This window comes from Onychostoma macrolepis, chromosome 01 (assembly GCF_012432095.1).
Source record: "Onychostoma macrolepis isolate SWU-2019 chromosome 01, ASM1243209v1, whole genome shotgun sequence".
Taxonomy (NCBI): Eukaryota; Metazoa; Chordata; class Actinopteri; order Cypriniformes; family Cyprinidae; genus Onychostoma; species Onychostoma macrolepis.
In genome coordinates, this window is record NC_081155.1 from 1732028 (window position 1) to 1752395 (window position 20368).

At 39.7% G+C, this 20368-nt stretch overlaps 1 protein-coding gene across 12 annotated transcripts in view; it reads left to right on the forward strand.

The window, feature by feature from the left end:
- The window catches only part of LOC131538755 (NACHT, LRR and PYD domains-containing protein 3-like), a 117149-nt gene extending 102502 nt beyond the window's left edge, over positions 1–14647 (forward strand). For 7 of the 12 annotated variants that reach the window (XM_058772892.1, XM_058772885.1, XM_058772852.1 and 4 more), the window contains 5 exons: positions 3024–4943; positions 5923–6096; positions 6664–6837; positions 7272–7318; positions 13799–14647. In XM_058772892.1, coding sequence (XP_058628875.1) covers positions 3024–4943; positions 5923–6096; positions 6664–6837; positions 7272–7318; positions 13799–14409 — 2926 coding nt within the window. In that variant the 3' untranslated portion in view covers positions 14410–14647. Of the gene's footprint in view, positions 1–1292; positions 1825–2644; positions 2765–3023; positions 4948–5922; positions 6097–6663; positions 6838–7271; positions 7319–13798 lie in introns of those variants that run through there. The other 5 variants (XM_058772917.1, XM_058772925.1, XM_058772906.1 and 2 more) reach the window with 5 other exon arrangements.
- Positions 14648–20368: the final 5721 nt, after the last annotated feature.

Sequence of the window (20368 nt, forward strand, 5' to 3'; positions counted from 1 at the left end):
AAATATTAATTGTTCTGCTGTTGATGGACTTAGCCTTTCTCCAGCCTTTGAAAAAAATCCTCTCACAAAAACCCACGAAGTGAAGATGCGTTAACTCCACTTTTCTACTTTGTGGGAGTTAGGTTGAGACAGATGTGCGATTGTGTGATTCGTTCCCGACCCTGTCAATCAAACGCAGATTCGGCAGGTATGCCACGTCTCGAAACACTTGTGACACGCCCCGATGCTTCGATCGCCTTAGTCACGTGACATGAGTGTTTCGAATCGCCTTAGTCACGTGACATGAGTGTTTCGATCGCCTTAGTCACGTGACATGAGTGTTTCGAGTCACGCCTCGGAGCAGTGTTTCCAAACATCTGCGCTTCGGGATCTCAACACTGTGTCAAAACATCAGCTTCGCGTCAGCCATCCCTACTTATCCCTACCTTTAAGACTTATATTACTCAAATATAATGTCAAATACATTTCTCAACAAAACTGCACTGCAAAACAAGCACAAACATACACAAATACAGAAAAACACTTGGGTAAAGTTGGTTTTATATTCGCACATTCGGACTTCTGCATTCAATTACTCTTTTAATCACACCACATGGACATTCAGCGGACATTCACAAGTAAATATGACATTAAAACAATACTTGGCCATTTTGATCGATTCTGAAAAAAAAATTAGTACAATGATGTCGCTGATTAGAATTTGCAAAAATTACTTTATTGCACATATAATTAGAAAGTTATTGAACGCGGAAATGTGTGAATGTGCGAATATAAAACCAACTTTACCAAAGTGAGTTTGATTCTGACTCACAAATGTATTTCTGATATAAACTCTACACACCTTCATTAAAGTGTCTGCTTTGAGATGTTTGAATGATGACACTGAGATAACTTTCAAACTTTTAATTAGGAAAACATACAATAAAAGACTTACAGTAACATGTCCGCATAAGCGTGCAGAATTGATCTTTTTCTAATATTAAATATCCCCCAGATAGTCTTTCTCTCTCACTCAGACTCAGTTATGATACTGTGTGATATCTCGAGAATTATGATTGCTGGCCTCATAGAAATTGCTTTATTTAAATATAGACTGATAAATATAATATACAAACAAGAGGCACCCGCAGCTTTTTCTCTTTAAAAAATGAAATGTTCTGGAATAATATGATTACAGTGAGATTTGGGAGAACATGATTTGTGTTATTAATAGTTTACTGATCTGGTTTGTTTGGTGAAACTCGTTGTGGAGGAAGAGCAGCAGAAATATAATGTGCTGCATGTGTGAGATTTGAGGGGTTTTCAGCAGCGCTTCAACAATGAAACATCAGCTCTGAAAATACTCCTCATCAGATGTCATGATCAGTTAGTTGATGTGTGTCAGTGACGTCACGTTACACACATCAAGCTCTGAACAGATGGATGCTTTTCTCCTGCTGCTGAAGTCAAATATGTTCAGTAAGACACAAGAGCATCAGTGAGCTCAGATACTGACGATGCTCATGAGGATCACTCTTCAGATCTTCTTCACTACAGTCAGTAAACCAGCACTTTATGATTCAGAAGAAAAGGATCCTGCTGCAGCTCCACATTCTCTTCAATCTCATCGTGTGTGTAGCGTTAAGATTTACTGCAATAATCATCACAATATTATGTGTCATTTGTGCTCTTATGTCTCCATATGCAGGTGTGAAGTCAGTTTGTCATCATGGAGAACAGAGAGAGATCTTCATCTCCTGATCACAGCTGTGTGTCTCTGAAGAGTGACAGATCCATGGGTCCTCCTCCTTATTTCAGTGATGATCCAGTGACCTCTGACCCCAGGTGAGATATAATCCAGTGTTAAGGTCAACTCATGCTGCCCTGATAAACACTGACCAGCGTGAACAATCACCGGATCACAGTTCATCATTTCTCAGACGCTCCACGAGTCGACAAGTGCTGCTTCAACATGTTCAATCAAAGAAACACACACTGAGCAACAGCAGCAGATTCAGACACACACTGATCCACAAACCAGAACAAGAGTGTGTTTACACTGTTAGTGACCCACACTAGGGCTGCAACAAACTATTATTTTGATAATCGATTAATCTAACGATTATTAGAGCGATTAATCGACTAATCGTCAATTATTCCACTGATTAATCAGTAGACATTGATTGATTATTCAGCTTTTGCAATTAGTTAAAATATTAAGTTATACATATTCTAACATAAAGGTCAGTTCAGCTTTAGAAAAGCATATTATGAAATTACAATTATTATACAATTAATTGGTAACACTTTACAATAAGGTTCATTGGTTAACATGAACTAAGAATGAACAATACTTCTGCAGCATTTATTAATCTTGGTTAATGTTAAGTTCAGCATTTACTAATGCATTTATAAAAATCACAAGTTTAACATTGGTAAATGCACTGTCGACTAACATGAACAAACAATGAATAACTATTTTTATTAACCAACATTAGCAAAGATTAATACATGAATTTAATAAATGTATTGTTCATTGTTCATTCATGTTAATTAATACATTACAATAATTATTATTGATTTGATCAGTTATTGTTGCAGCTCTGTTTATAATAAATGAAACCGCAGACAGAACTAAAGGAAGAATGATTTCTGTGTTTATCAGGATCTTCAGGACGAGGAAGAGATCTTCATCACCAGATCACAGCTGTGTGTCTCTGAAGAGTGATGCATCCATCAATCATCGTCCTGACCTCAGTGATGAAGCAGTGACCTCTGACCCCAGGTGAGGATAAACGTGTAGTGATGATTGAACTGATTTATGGGAGTCAAAAACACACTCAATGCACACAGACAGGACATGACATGATAAACACATGCTCCTACATTTACATATATTATGTTATTATACAATACATATTACTTCACAGATAAACTGAAATTATACAGAAAATACAAAAAGGACATCTCTGTCGATTTAGATTTTAATTTATACATCCTTTATTTTCAGATATGTGTAATCAGTTGTTCTTGTGATATTTCAGCAGAGCAGATGGAGAGCGAAGCATCTCTGGAGGAGCCTCTGTCTTCTGTCTGAACAACACGAGCATTACAGCGTCTCTGAATAAACACGATCAACCAGTGAATGATGAACTACAGAGAGTCAAAGACCAGCTCAAAACCAGCATGAAGAACAAGTATGAGAGATTGTTTGAGGGACTGAACCTCCAGGAGAATGAAAGCCTCCTGAACAGGATCTACACACAGCTCTACATCATAGAGGGAGAGAGTGAAGGAGTGAATGAAGAACATGAGTTTTTACAGATGGAGAAAACAGCCAGAACACAACACTCACAAGACACTCCAATCTACTGCAATGACATCTTTAAAGCCTCAGCTGAACCAGGATGTGAGGAGAAAGACCAGATCAAGACTGTTCTTACTAAAGGCATCGCTGGAATCGGAAAAACCGTCTCTGTGCAGAAGTTCATTCTGGACTGGGCCGAGGGAAAAGCCAATCAGGACGTAGATTTCATGTTTGTGCTTCCATTTCGAGAGCTGAACTTGATCCGAGATCATCAGTACAGTCTTCACAGACTTCTGCTGGACTTTCATCCTGAACTTCAAGATCTGGACTCAAAGATTTATGAGGAGTGTAAAGTTGTGTTCATCTTTGATGGTCTGGATGAAAGCAGAATCACACCGATGTTTTTAGACGCTCAGAAAGTTTGTGATGTGACTGAGACTTCATCAGTGGCTGTGTTGATGTCAAAGCTCATGAAAGGAGAGCTGCTTCCCTCTGCTCTCATCTGGATCACCTCCAGACCAGCAGCAGCCAATCAGATCCCCTCCAAATACATCAACCGTCTGACAGAAATTCAGGGATTCACTGAGCCTCAGAAGGAGGAATATTTCAGGAAGAGAATCAGTGACCAGCATCAAGCCAGCAGAATCATCTCACACATCAGAAGAGCAAGAAGCCTCCACATCATGTGCCACATCCCTGTCTTCTGCTGGATCTCATCCACTGTGCTTCAGAAGCTCCTGGAAGAAGATCTGAGTGCAGAAATCCCTCAAACTCTGACTGAAATGTACATCCACTTCCTGCTGATTCAGATCAACATGAGGAACCAGAAGTATGAAGAGAGAGATCCAGAGAAACTCCTGCAGTCCAACAGAGAAGTGATTGTGAAACTTGCTGAAGTGGCTTTCAAACAGCTGATGAAGGGCAATGTGATGTTCTATGAGGAGGACCTGATTGATAGCGGCATAGACGTCACTGACGCCTCAGTGTATTCTGGGATTTGCACTGAGATCTTTAAGGAGGAATCTGTGATTCATCAGAGGAAAGTCTACAGCTTCATTCATCTGAGCGTTCAGGAGTTTCTCGCTGCTTTCTATCTGCTTTACTGCTATTTAATGAAGAACAAGAAGCCACTGCATGAATTCAGATCTTACAGATTTGATAAAGACTCTCTGTATAATCTACTAACATCAGCAGTAGATAAAGCTCTTGAGAGTAAGAATGGACGTCTGGATCTGTTCCTGCGGTTCCTGCTGGGCGTCTCACTGGAGTCCAATCAGAGACTCTTACAGGATCTACTGACACACACAGAGAACATCTCAGAGACCATCAGCAGAACCACACTGTACATTAAAATGAAGATCAAAAATAATGATGTTGATGCTTATTTTATACATCCTCCTCTCTCAGCTGGTCAATCCATCAATCTGTTCCTCTGTCTGCTGGAAGTGAAAGATCAGACTCTGTCCAGAGAGATTCAGGAGTTTGTGAAATCAGACAAACACTCAGAGAAACTCTCTGCTGCTCGCTGCTCAACAATATCCTACATGCTTCAGATGTCAGAGGAGCCGCTGGATGAGTTTGAGCTCATGAAATACAACACATCAGATGAGGGCAGAAGAAGACTGATACCAGCTGTGATCAACTGCAGAAAAGCTCTGTGAGTGTTTCATCATTAACTAAACTATCATATTTAATAATGAATCTGACACCTTTATAATAAATGTTCCTGAATGAGAGATTTTCTCCTAAATAACAGGCCAGAATCTTAAAGGAGTCACGACAGGTGTTTTTAATACAGTAGATAGTGGAGTAAAATGTCTGTTATCACCGCGGTAAACACAACCCAGTCACATGAGAAACTCGTTCATTAAATCAGCAGCAGGTGGAGCAAAGGGACGGTCGACACCATTGATCAGTGAAGCTGCAATTCAGACATTTTCACTGTGAATGAAGATAGAATAATGACACATTACTGGTAATATTAATAGCAATAATAATATAGCATTATAACCTTTAATCTTCAGTAATTATTGATCATAAATGCTTAATGTTCCAGCTGTTTGACTGCTGTTACAGTGAACTATTACAGTGAAGGCAGTGCTTGAAGTGTGTTTACTCTTTACTGTACAGCACTCGCCAGTATTTTACATTATTATACATTTAAAGAGGTCTGCATTATGCCATAAAATAAATAAAACGATAGAAGAGGTGGATTACTGTGAATGGGAATATTATGAGTGATATAGGTCTATTTGTATTTTTTACTCATATTTACTTTTTACATATTTATCTTATATTTTACTTAGCTTTGTGATCACATTAATTTCACAAATGAAGAGCTTACTGATAATATTTATTATGCTGCCGTCAACTCAACGCCGCCGTCCGCGGGGGGTGGGGGGTGGGGGCCTTCATTGATTTCCAGGTGTCTCTTCATCCCCTCGTCATTTAAAGAGTGTTCTGTTCTGTAGTCCCTCGTCCACTGTTAAATGTCTTCCTTGTGTTCCTTTGTTGGATGCCCTGTCGATTGTATCATTAAAGATCAGTTCATGTTGAAGAACTCCACATCTCCACGTTCCACTGGGCGCGTGACAAGATGTTTCGACTGTTGATGTGTGTCTTCTGCTCTCTTTCAGTCTTGCTGTCTGTAATCTCACTGCTCAGTGTTGTGAGAGTTTGTCATCGGCTCTTCAATCCTCAAACTGTGTCCTGAGAGAGCTGGATCTGAGTAACAATGACCTGCAGGACTCTGGTGTAAAGATTATTTCTGATGGACTGAAGAATCCAAACTGTCAGCTGCAGATACTGAGGTATTAACAACATATAAGAGATCATTTACAGTCAACTGGTCACAATGTTGATGTGTGGTTGTAGATTATCTGAATGTGTGTGTCTGTATATGATCTGTGTGTGTGTCTGTAGATGATCTGTCTGTGTGTGTCTGTAGATGATCTGTGTGTATGTCTGTAGATGATCTGTCTGTGTGTGTGTGTGTGTGTGTGTGTGTGTGTGTGTCTGTAGATGATCTGTCTGTGTGTGTGTCTGTAGATGATCTGTCTGTGTGTGTCTGTAGATGATCTGTGTGTGTGTGTGTCTGTAGATGATCTGACTGTGTGTGTGTGTGTGTGTGTGTGTGTGTGTGTGTGTGTCTGTAGATGATCTGACTGTGTGTGTGTGTGTGTGTGTGTGTGTGTGTCTGTAGATGATCTGTCTGTGTGTGTGTGTGTGTGTGTGTGTGTGTGTGTGTCTGTAGATGATCTGTCTGTGTGTGTCTGTAGATGATCTGTCTGTGTGTGTGTGTGTGTGTGTGTGTGTGTGTGTCTGTAGATGATCTGTCTGTGTGTGTCTGTAGATGATCTGTCTGTGTGTGTCTGTAGGTTGTCTGGCTGTATGGTGACAGAGGAAGGCTGTGGTTATTTGTCTTCAGCTCTGAGTTCAAACCCCTCACACCTGAGAGAGCTGGATCTGAGCTACAATCACCCAGGAGATTCAGGAGTTCAGCTGCTCAAACACAAACTGGAGGATCCAAACTATAAACTGCAGATACTCAAGTATGTCAAACACTAATACTGACATACTGAACGTGTGTGTGTGTGTGTGTGTGTGTGTGTGTGTGTGTGTGTGTGTGTGCGCGCGCGTTTTCGTGAAAAGTCAGGACATAGATGTGTATAATGACAAAGGTATGACAGGTATTACAAGGTGAAGGTGACATCTCAGGACATTGACCCATGTCCCCACTTTTCAAAACGCTTATAAATCACACAGAGTGAGGTTTTTTTGGGGGAAGTTGAAATGCACAGTCTCCTGTAAAGGGTAGGTTTAGGTGTAGGGTTGGTGTAGGGCAATAGCATATACAGTAAATACAGTATAAAAACCATTACGCCTATGGAGCGTCCCCACTTTTCACAATGTGTGTGTGTGTGTGTGTGTGTGTGTGTGTGTGAATGATGCAGATCTACATTAATGTGTGTTTGTGTGTTTCTAGTGTGGATCATGGAGGAGAGATCAGGATGACAGCTGGACTACGAAAGTGTAGGAATATAAACACACACACACACACTCACAGACACACACACCACCAGGGGACTCCTTTACTCTCAAGGATGATTTAAGAAGCAAATCACTACAGTAATATGTGGATTCAGTTTTAGAGTCACGTGGAAATATCTTTCTTTTAATAAATAAGGATTTATATTTATTTATTTACTGTTTTGGACTCAGACATCATACACTGATGGTAATGACGTGTCTTGACACATGACTATTAATTTAGACCCGTTTAAAAAAAAAAGTCATTTTCATTTTAAAACGCTCTCTGTCCACACTAGAGTTTATAAGTGTTTTTCAAAAGCTTCTCATCCACACTGAAACATCAGAAACACTAAATTCATCTTACTGCACATGCGTGAAACTATAAAATCTCACTGAGATGATACAGACGAACATATAATAAAGTTTTCACACTGTTCTTCTGTCAGGATCATTTTATTTATCAAAATATCTCAGCATTCACTGATGTGTCCCGGTCGCTCTCAATCATCATTATATGTTTGGTCTTAAATGCAGCTGCGCTCATGTTTTGCTGCAGGACAGCAGCTGTGAGTGAATTTTCTGTCATCTTTGCAGGACTGTGAAATAAAGAGTGAACAAAGTAACATATCTTTAGCAACACTGTGAAAGTGAACAGCACATAACAGACACAATACCGTATAAACACAAATATCTATCAGTACAATACACGTCACATGACTAAACATACATCAGTGTTTCAGATAGCTCTGTTTTCACAGTCCACACTACAACACCAAAACAGTGTTATCACCTTCATCCACTCGGGAGAACGTCTTCAAAAAGATCAGTTTTCACAAAAACAGCATCTCAGTGTGAACAGAAGACCGAAACAGAGAGAAAAAGATTATTAGTGTGAACAAGACCTATCCGTCCAGAGCAGAAAAATGACAGAAAAGCAGCAAGAAGAATGTATATTATTTTCTAATATTTTAAATTGTTCTTATTTAGTCAATTAATTAATTAAAAATCAACATTAGTCCACTGATGAAATGTAATTTTTAGTTTGTCAGTACTCATCAATAATCAAAACGTTCTTAAATGTGTTTCTGTGGTGGCTGGTCAATAGAGGAGGCCACACACACAAAATCATAATAATTATTATTATTATAAACTATATAAATTGATATCTGAATAAAGATATGCAGCTCGTTAACTTCAGCTGAAGCTCGTTTGATGTTGTGGTTTATAGAGACTCTTGTGATTCTCACAGAAACCTCTCCTGCCTCGTTCTTGTCAGAAACTGAGAAACTAAATAATTGCAACACCATAAATAATGATAGCGGCATTAAAATACAGTTTCATGTTATTAAACAACATATACTTTTATATTCTGAGTCTGGTAATCCCAGGAGAACCAGACACGTAATTGATTTAAATGCTGACAAATAAACATTATCATAACAGTTTAGTCTAACATTAGCTTCTAATGACATCTGTAGTCTATTCATTAGCTTCTAGTCTAACATCTCCCAAACGACATTGTAATGGGATTCTTGATCATTGATAACTTACATTCATAGTCATGAACACATTATTTAAACACTTTCTATAGCTATGAAATAAAATTCACTTTAAAGATTCACTTTTCATTCATGAAGATTATATATATACAGTGGGTACCTCCTTAAATGATTTTAGCAAATGGCTGCAATATAACAAAGAGTGAAAAATTTAAGTAAAAATTTTTTCCTCAATGTACACACAGCACCCCATATTGACAGAAAAACACAGAATTGTTGACATTTTTGCAGATTTATTAAAAAAGAAAAACTGAAATATCACATGGTCCTAAGTATTCAGACCCTTTGCTGTGACACTCATATATTTAACTCAGGTGCTGTCCATTTCTTCTGATCATCCTTGAGATGGTTCTACACCTTCATTTGAGTCCAGCTGTGTTTGATTATACTGATTGGACTTGATTAGGAAAGCCACACGCCTGTCTATATAAGACCTTACAGCTCACAGTGCATGTCAGAGCAAATGAGAATCATGAGGTCAAAGGAACTGCCTGAAGAGCTCAAAGACAGAATTGTGGCAAGGCACAGATCTGGCCAAGGTTACAAAAAAATTTCTGCTGCACTTAAGGTTCCTAAGAGCACAGTGGCCTCCATAATCCTTAAATGGAAGACGTTTGGGACAACCAGAACCCTTCCTAGAGCTGGCCGTCCGGCCAAACTGAGCTATCGGGGGAGAAGAGCCTTGGTGAGAGAGGTAAAGAAGAACCCAAAGATCACTGTGGCTGAGCTCCAGAGATGCAGTCGGGAGATGGGAGAAAGTTGTAGAAAGTCAACCATCACTGCAGCCCTCCACCAGTCGGGGCTTTATGGCAGAGTGGCCCGACGGAAGCCTCTCCTCAGTGCAAGACACATGAAAGCCCGCATGGAGTTTGCTAAAAAACACCTGAATAAGATTCTCTGGTCTCATGAGACCAAGATAGAACTTTTTGGCCTTAATTCTAAGCGGTATGTGTGGAGAAAACCAGGCACTGCTCATCACCTGTCCAATACAGTCCCAACAGTGAAGCATGGTGGTGGCAGCATCATGCTGTGGGGTGTTTTCAGCTGCAGGGACAGGACGACTGGTTGCAATCGAGGGAAAGATGAATGCGGCCAAGTACAGGGATATCCTGGACAAAAACCTTCTCCAGAGTGCACAGGACCTCAGACTGCGCCGAAGGTTTACCTTCCAACAAGACAATGACCCTAAGCACACAGCTAAAATAACAAAGGAGTGGCTTCACAACTCTGTGACTGTTCTTGAATGGCCCAGCCAGAGCCCTGACTTAAACCCAATTGAGCATCTCTGGAGAGACCTAAAAATGGCTGTCCACCAACGTTTACCATCCAACCTGACAGAACTGGAGAGGATCTGCAAGGAGGAATGGCAGAGGATCTCCAAATCCAGGTGTGAAAAACTTGTTGCATCTTTCCCAAAAAGACTCACGGCTGTATTAGATCAAAAGGGTGCTTCTACTAAATACTGAGCAAAGGGTCTGAATACTTAGAACCATGTGATATTTCAGTTTTTCTTTTTTAATAAATCTGCAAAAATGTCAACAATTCTGTGTTTTTCTGTCAATATGGGGTGCTGTGTGTACATTAATGAGGAAAAAAAATGAACTTAAATGATTTTAGCAAATGGCTGCAATATAACAAAGAGTGAAAAATTTAAGGGGGTCTGAATACTTTCCGTACCCACTGTATATATATATATATATATATTAGTGCTGTCAATCGATTAAAAAATTTATTGCGTTAATCACAGTCATGGACTATGATTAATCGCAAATTTGAAATACTAGGATTTACCTGTAAATATTGAAATAAAGAAATGCATGAAACTAGTTTAAGGAAACAGAACCTTTCACACTTCCGCCAGGTATGAGACATAATCCTTATTATTCTTTTATCATTATTCTTTTGTTTTTATTCAGACATTATCAGCCTTTAAACTGGCAATAAAATGTTTACCAAGCCAGATCGCTTCAATCCCAGTATAGATTTACCCAACTATTATCAAAAGTATTTCTAAATAAATACAACAAAACATTTTCTTGCGACCTTACATGAAGTATTATGATAAAATGCATTATGAAGAATGCAGCTGCATTAGAGCCAATATTAGCATCATGCTACATAGACAGTTTATGATATTAATAGTACACTTTTACTCAAAACTCACTTCAAACCACTTGTAATAACTTCCTTTTGCGATCACGTGTATATTTGGGCGGCCGCGGAAACATTATAACAGTAGCCCAAAAAAACACAACCCACGGCTCTGTAATTTTTCCCGCGACTGTATTTTCAAAATAGCCCAATTGAACTATCGGTAAGCCCCGCCCCCCTTAGTTACTGTTGCTCCCTCGGACAAACAAACGTAGTTGCTCACTGTCTTACAATGACAGCTACAGAGTGTGAAAACCTTGAAAAAAATGTTTGATTATCACAAGAAGAGCTTGAATGAAGTGTGTTTGACTCTAAATATATATATATAAATGGAAAATATATGTTTAAAATATACATGGAACCAAGCTTTAGTTTCCTCAGTAAATCACACATCTGAAAAATAATTTTGTTATAGTTTTTCTGACAGCTTGATGGTGCAGAGCATCACTGTCCAAATATGGATTTAATTTCACTTACAGTTTTTTTTTTTTTTTTTTTTAATTGCTTACTACAGTGGGTACGGAAAGTATTCAGACCCCCTTAAATTTTTCACTCTTTGTTATATTGCAGCCATTTGCTAAAATCATTTAAGTTCATTTTTTTTCCTCATTAATGTACACACAGCAACCCATATTGACAGAAAAACACAGAATTGTTGACATTTTTGCAGATTTATTAAAAAAGAAAAACTGAAACATCACATGGTCCTAAGTATTCAGACCCTTTGCTCAGTATTTAGTAGAAGCACCCTTTTGATCTAATACAGCCATGAGTCTTTTTGGGAAAGATGCAACAAGTTTTTCACACCTGGATTTGGGGATCCTCTGCCATTCCTCCTTGCAGATCCTCTCCAGTTCTGTCAGGTTGGATGGTAAACGTTGGTGGACAGCCATTTTTAGGTCTCTCCAGAGATGCTCAATTGGGTTTAAGTCAGGGCTCTGGCTGGGCCATTCAAAAACAGTCACGGAGTTGTTGTGAAGCCACTCCTTCGTTATTTTAGCTGTGTGCTTAGGGTCATTGTCTTGTTGGAAGGTAAACCTTCGCCCAGTCTGAGGTCCTGAGCACTCTGGAGAAGGTTTTCGTCCAGGATATCCCTGTACTTGGCCGCATTCATCTTTCCCTCGATTGCAACCAGTCGTCCTGTCCCTGCAGCTGAAAAACACCCCCACAGCATGATGCTGCCACCACCATGCTTCACTGTTGGGACTGTATTGGACAGGTGATGAGCAGTGCCTGGTTTTCTCCACACATACCGCTTAGAATTAAGGCCAAAAAGTTCTATCTTGGTCTCATCAGACCAGAGAATCTTATTCAGGTGTTTTTTAGCAAACTCCATGCGGGCTTTCATGTGTCTTGCACTGAGGAGAGCCTTCCCATCTCCCGACTGCATCTCTGGAGCTCAGCCACAGTGATCTTTGGGTTCTTCTTTACCTCTCTCACCAAGGCTCTTCTCCCCCGATAGCTCAGTTTGGCCGGACGGCCAGCTCTAGGAAGGGTTCTGGTCGTCCCAAACGTCTTCCATTTAAGGATTATGGAGGCCACTGTGCTCTTAGGAACCTTAAGTGCAGCAGAAATTTTTTTGTAACCTTGGCCAGATCTGTGCTTTGCCACAATTCTGTCTCTGAGCTCTTCAGGCAGTTCCTTTGACCTCATGATTCTCATTTGCTCTGACATGCACTGTGAGCTGTAAGGTCTTATATAGACAGGTGTGTGGCTTTCCTAATCAAGTCCAATCAGTATAATCAAACACAGTTGGACTCAAATGAAGGTGTAGAACCATCTCAAGGATGATCAGAAGAAATGGACAGCACCTGAGTTAAATATATGAGTGTCACAGCAAAGGGTCTGAATACTTAGGATCATGTGATATTTCAGTTTTTCTTTTTTAATAAATCTGCAAAAATGTCAACAATTCTGTGTTTTTCTGTCAATATGGGGTGCTGTGTGTACATTGAGGAAAAAAAATGAACTTAAATGATTTTAGCAAATGGCTGCAATATAACAAAGAGTGAAAAATTTATGGGGGTCAGAATACTTTCCGTACCCATTGTATCTCTGAAAATATGGCTCCTCTCTAAACTCTACACACAAAACCACAATCTCTACAGAAACACAAAAGCTTCTTTCTAAACTGTTTTGACTCTTATAAAAACTTGCTTTTTCACTCTGCACACAATCATCAAATGATCATCCATACTCACACCAAACTCCACACAGATGTGATGAATGTAAAACAGGACTATCTTGTGAGTTTTGTGTGTTCAGTGTTCAGTGGAGTTTGTGTATGAGCACAAATACACTGTATATACAGTCTGTCTGCACAACTGATGAACTTTACACTTACTGAACTGAACTGAATCAACACTGAACTGACTCGAGCTCTAGAATCACACTATTGGCTTGTTAGAGCTGCTTTACAGCACAATCTCAATCTGTTACTGCTTTGAAACAATCTGTACTGTAGAAAGCGTTATAGAAATAAAGCTGACTTGACTTGTATTCATGATAAACCCACAACCGCTGCTTTACACAACACTAGTCTGCACTGTTTTAGGCCTGACAGGGTTTTTCACAGAGTTTTGTTTGGGCTCCAGAAGTCTAGGACCAGCACTGCTAGTGAGATCTGAATCATTAGTCGCTCTTCAACAGCTTTCACTATATTAGTGAACACATTTGAGAAGAGTGAGGACAGTCTGGACTTTAGCTGTAAACACACACAGACATCTTCACTGTTGTGTTGTTCTTGATGTTTCTCTCTTCTTGTGTTCAGATGCCTGTGATCTCACACTGGATCCAAACACAGCACACACTCGACTCATTCTGTCTGATGAGAACAAGAAGATCACACGAGTGTTTGAGCGTCAGCCGTATCCTGATCATCCAGAGAGATTTGATGAGGATCCTCAGGTTCTGTGTGTTGAGAGTCTGACTGGACGCTGTTACTGGGAGACTGAACTGAGAGAAGATGGTGAAATATCAGTGTCATATAAAGGAATCAACAGGAAAGGATGGAGAGACTGTGAGTTTGGATTCAATGACAAATCCTGGAGTTTGTGGTGCTATAATAACAGATTCACTGTCTGGCACAATAATAAAAGCACTGTTATACCTGCTGACCGTTCATTCTCTAATAGAGCAGGAGTGTATGTGATGAATAGACGTGTATGTAATAGAGCAGGAGTGTATGTGGACGTGTCGACCGGCTCTCTGTCCTTCTACAGTGTCTCTGACACACACACACACACACACACACACACACTCACACACTTACACACACTCACACACTTACACACACTCACCACCACATTCACTGAACCCCTCTACGCTGGATTCAGGGTTTATCCTGGTTCTTCAGTGTCTCTGTGTGATATTAAACGATAGAGAGACTCTCTGTAAATCTTTCTAATGTTCACATGCGCACAAACTCATCAAATCTCACATCATTACATTTGTATTCATTCATAATTAAATAGTTTTTCATTCTTAATCTAGAAGTTATAAATCTAGATCAGACTCATACTGTTCTGAATCTTAAACAGATGAATAAGTTTGCTTTAATATTTCTATTGTAAACTGATGATCAAATGTAATAAAAGTGTATTAGTGACTGATTTAATGATGAAGTGGTTTCTGAATCTGATGTGAACTGATGACAGTATGAATAATGATGAATGTGATTGAGATCAGCAGAATGAAACTCAGAATGAATCCGTCTGCTTTATTTTTCTGTCTGCGCTGATTTAATCATATTCATTACTTACTACCAGCTGTAGCATTTGGACCAATCAGACACACAATTTTGCATTTGATTTAACAAATCAATTGGTTATTAGATTAACAAATGGTCACAGACCCCTCAACCAATACACATACCCGGAGCCCCTATGTCTGTGGACGCCTCCCGGCCCCCCCGGTGCCATGGCAACCCATCAGATAACACTAGTTTTATTGCTCAAAGGAATGCAAATGGCCGAGCAACACTCACTTCATATAGGAAAAAGACATTATGCCATAAAATGGACTCTTCTCTAATTAATTCATAGAAAAACCTTTCTTTGAATGAGCACACATATCATTAAGTCATTGTGTATATTATTACTGTTTTTGTGTATTTTATACTGTTTTATGCGTGCTTATAATAGATCACTAGTTAATATCACTCTGACTGTAACATGTTTGGTCTCTATCAATTCGTCTTCGGATGATCTAAGTGAGAGTGAATATTACATGTTGATACCTATGCAACATATTAATGTCCTAAGAATCTTTAATAGTTTGTATAATAACTTTCAATCCAACCCCTTTTGCAAATTACCATGCTCTCAGACAAAGGGCCATAAACCCCCCAGTATTTCCAAACTCCCGCTTGGAAATTCAGCCTTTCTCATTGGTCAAGCCTATCCTGAGAGGTGTGACTCTTCACAGACCTTAAAAGAGCTCACGCACAGTTCCCTCTTGCGCACTCTCTTCTGCCAAATCTCCGGACTGCTGCCCGTGTGGAGAGCCTGAACCGGTACCGGCGTGCCCGGTGGGCTCCAACATATCTCAGTTTTGCGGTTCTGTTAGATCCTAGAAGGAGGTGAGCTAGAACTCTTCGGGACACTTAAGTTTTACGCCAGGCTTTGCGGCCTTGACTTTCCATTCAACCAAAGCTCCTCGGACCTCGGAACACAGAATAACATCTTGTGGAATTCATCACTCTTCAACCCGGAAGAACGTGATCGCGAGTCTGAAACCTTGAAACCATCGAGACTTTTCCTCCGAGACTGCATTCCAGACACACGTCAACAGCCGTGGAAGTGCAAGTATGGTACATCTAACTAAACTAAACAGAGGTTTAGTAATAAGCTATAGACCCTGTTATAAACGGCGCTGATGGTTTTACTCAGGTGGTTAACTGACTCTTTCCATAACTGCATTCTGTTTTCTCTAATGGCTTCATTCATCCACTTTAGCTCCCCTTTTGTATATACGCGTGAGTGTATGTATGTTTGTTTGTTTGTTTAGATTAGTTATGTGTGTTAGCGTTTAGTTAATAAAAGTTGTGTGCACAAATTACATGATTTTCTGGTTCTGCCTTGCAAATGAATGTCCCTTTACGATTTTGACCCTTGCTACATGCTCTAATGCATTAATACTTAGGAAAGTATTTTCTGTGGCCACGAAAATATCCTTTCTTAGAGTTTATATGAACTTACACTGAATGGTCGCTGGACGACCAGGGGTGCGTTTCCCAAAAGCATCGTTAGCCAATGTGCATAAATGCCTAAGGGAACCCCAGAGTGTGACGTAAGAGGGAACTTGCGATGAATCAAACATCAAATAAAGCAAAATGACAAGGAACAAAAAATAGTAAATTAGTCAGTAGGTGCCATGTTCAATACAGCAGCATCTTAGAGATCTCTAATCAGTTAAATGGCAGAAGTTATTCCTCCACCACATGCATGTGACGTCATTACCAATGGACCTATGTTGCTGAACCAATGTGGTTCAAACGACGGAGATGCGACCGTGTTCGGGAAACAGTCGTGACTAGTTAGTTTGTTTCCAAAACAATGCATCGTACTTTGGTGGTTAATCAGCGAGTTAAGTCGTTGTTCGGGAAACGCACCCCAGATCAGTTGATGGCAATTTAATTCTGCTACAGTTATCACTGTCAGCCGATATAAATAATTGTAATTAAAAATAATTAATTGTAATTATTTATAAACAATTCCCTTTTAAGCTAAATTTGCTACACAGCGTTGGGCTAGTTACTCAAAGAATGTAATATATTACTCATTACTAGTTACATCTTTCAAAAGTAATATTGTTACTTTACTTATTATTTTCTGGCAACAGTAATTAGTGTAACTAATTACTGTTGCCAGAAAATAATAAGTAAAGTATCAATAGTCTCACAGAAGCTGTAACTGTGTATCTTCCAGATAAAAGTCTTCTTGAATGTTACTAACTGTCACGAATCTGGTCTGTGCACTTCCGTTCACTCACCACTAGAGGTCACCCGCTCATCACATGGACTCTTGTACTTCACCATCTAACTACATTTCCCATCATCCGTTACTGATCACAGCTGTCACCAATCACTCATTACACTGATCACACGCACACAGCTGTAACCACTCACACACTCTGTTTAAGCCATGGACTTTCTCTCCCTCGTTGCCGAGTATTGTATGCCTTATCGCTGCCCTACAGAGCCCCGTTAGTTTTCCTAGCCTAGCCTAGCCTAGCCTAGCCTTGCCTTGCCTTGCCTTTGTTGGATTGTGTTTTCCCCTGCCTGGACTATCGCTGACGTTTTGGACTACCTCTCCTGTCTTGCCCCTTTGGATACTGTTTGCCGATCATCGACCCACGCTTGTCTTAGTTTACTCTTTGTCTCGCCCATGTTATACCTGTCTGCCATTGTTCGACCCTGCCTGTTATGACCACGTCTCTCTTCAATAAAAGTCTGCATATGGATCCGTACGTCTCTCGTCTCGTCAGCCCCGTAACACTAACAACATATTTCTGCCTCATGATTTGACCAAAATCCACATTGGATTGAATCACAATAGTGATTGATGGCATTCAAGTAGAAGTGTTGTATTCATCTCATTAATTGTCATGTGTAGCTTGAAGTAATTTCTCCATTACCCATATGCGATTAAATTTCGTTATGCATTTTATCAAATCACATGAGTTTGTAAGAAACTGTTAAACTGTCCAAAAATATTTTTAATTATATTAATATAATGTACCACATGCTGATCAGAGGGATGCAACGCCAGAGTAAAGCAAAGCCACAACTTACACAACAGATCTTTTTTCCTGACAAAATCAATTTAATGCAATATTTGTATCTGCTGAATGTAAGCTTTTCCATATTCCAAGCTTGCCTGCTGCACTGGGGACATCACATGCATGTGCAAGTCATGAAAATTATGAAAATAAATCTAGGAATTATCTGATTGTTAGATTTGAAATCAGTGGGGTTGAGGCATCAAAAGTAACTAAACTGTTTTATGGAAAGTAACTGTAATATTATTACTGAAATCTTATTAATAATTAGTTACACTACTAGTTACTGCAAAAAGTAATATTATTACAGTAACTAAATTACTAGTAACTAGTTACTGCCCAACACTGCTTACTACAAAACAGTAGTCAGAAGAACACAGACTGCAGGAAAGCAGGTTGATGAATGATGGTTTGCATCAGTCACTGAACCACTGAGGAGACTGAAGGGCTGGCTTTAGTTCACCACTGACTATTTTAAAATAATGTCATTAAAACCTCATTATATAAGTCTGCAATAGTGCACTGTTCTCTTTCGGTCGACTCCCTTGACATCTCACTATGGGAAACGCCTCTTGCGTGGTCATCCGTGAAGCCCTATACAATCACACCCACAGGCCTGCGCTATCGGGAAGCCCCACCTCTTCCTATATAAACAGAAGCGCTGGCTCAGTATGGCAGCCTACATCTCTTCACTCGTGGCATCTAAGCTATGAGCCCTTGTTTTCATTTGCACTTAGTGTTACTTTGGCAAGACTACACTGTCCGGAAAACAAGTTACCACTTGTTGTAGGACGTCAGTGTAAGGATCCACCCGCTAGTCCAAACAACGGAATCCAGCGGCCTGGTCGAAGGTTTAATGCATGTTCGGTCTTTTATTTGCGCTTCTGAATTTATCAGGATCTAGTTTAAATTTTAGTCTAACTCCGTGCTTGATCTGACTCCAATTTCAAGTGATCATTAAATTTAGACAATATTTATAATTAAACTGATCACAGATATCGATTGTACATTAATTTAGATATTTGATTATTCCAAAAATCCCATACTTTCAATTATTCGTTCATTAGGGACTAGGTATCGCATAGGAATTACACTTCGGCCGATTTTTTAGTGAATCCACGACACAAACTTGTCAGTTCTGAACTTACTCAGAGGGTGCAGAGCGGTTATAATACCTTTAAGTGAGCTGCGCCTGCATGCTCATAACAAAAAGTGTATTTTTCCCTATAACCACGAGAGCTACACCGTGTTAAGCCAGCGACAGTCAGAAATCCAGAGTCTCCTTCATGGTGCTCCCCATGGCTCATCCATTAGTGCTTTGGTGTGATCTGTCCTGAACGCAGATTTGCAGAAATACCCCTACACATTAATCTACTTGAAAAATGATTTCAGAAGAGATCAGAATAAATCAAATATAATAATTTATTATTAGTCAGGTAAACGTATTGTGCCAATTACATAATAAAACAATAAGAAGCCAATTCAAAAATAAGAAAATACATAAAAACAGTTGTTCAAAGATGAATCTAAGAATAAAATGTTTACCTGGCTTCGAGAAGAAGATACATAGTATGGAACATATTAAATACCCTCCACACTACGGGCTGATCTGGCTACAAATCGCCCTGACTGATTTGCACCTTACCCTTAAATACTCCCAGAACAAAGGCCCATAAACATTTATTCTCTGCCCCAAAACAGATTAGATCTGTGTATGGGGGATGAGAAGCCTCAGTAGGAGCTGTTCTCGTGCCCCAAATGGTCACACCTGGTGTGAGCAATGTTTATCAGATTTTGAAGTGAGACCGCCCACAACAGAAGCACAGAGTTAACTTAAGTTTTCAATATTTCTCATAATACAAGTGACTACTGTGAAATTGAGACCAGTTTACCTATCGCACCAAGACCTTTAAAATTATACCAAACATGAAAGGGTTAAGATCATTAATTCTTAAGAAATAGTAAATGTTTATGTAAGAGTAGCACCTTGAGTTCTTTCAGTGACCAGTACCATGAGTCCAGGGGGGAAGGATGGGTGAATGGACCAATGATCAAATGGTCTTTCTCTCAGATCTTCTTGTCTGATTAGAGAGTTTATTGTCTTGCAACATGACATTTGCATTGTAAGAGTTCTTAAGTTTTGGCTTCACGAGGAGTTATTTTCATAAAGGAAATAATTTCACTCCCTACATCAGGCTATAAGAACATTAAGTGTATTGAAACGCTTTACCAAGCACATAAAGTAGACAAAATCAACTTACCAGTTGAGTTATGGCTTCTTCCACGAAGTCAAACAGGTCTAGAGCACCTTCCCGACCTTGTCCTGGTGGATGCGGATTCACTATCGCAGCCAAAGATCTGCATGTAGTATGTCCGGCGTATCTAAGCCTGGAGCATGCCCAAGCAGCATTACAAGCACCAATCTCTTGTAATCAATGCAGCAAACTGTCTCCCGGGGTGCTGCGCAGGAGAGCGGTGTTTGTGCAGGATGTGTGCAGCGATCCCGTACAAGGGAGAGACGCAACAGCATCCTCACAGGAAATGGAATCTCCCATGCCGA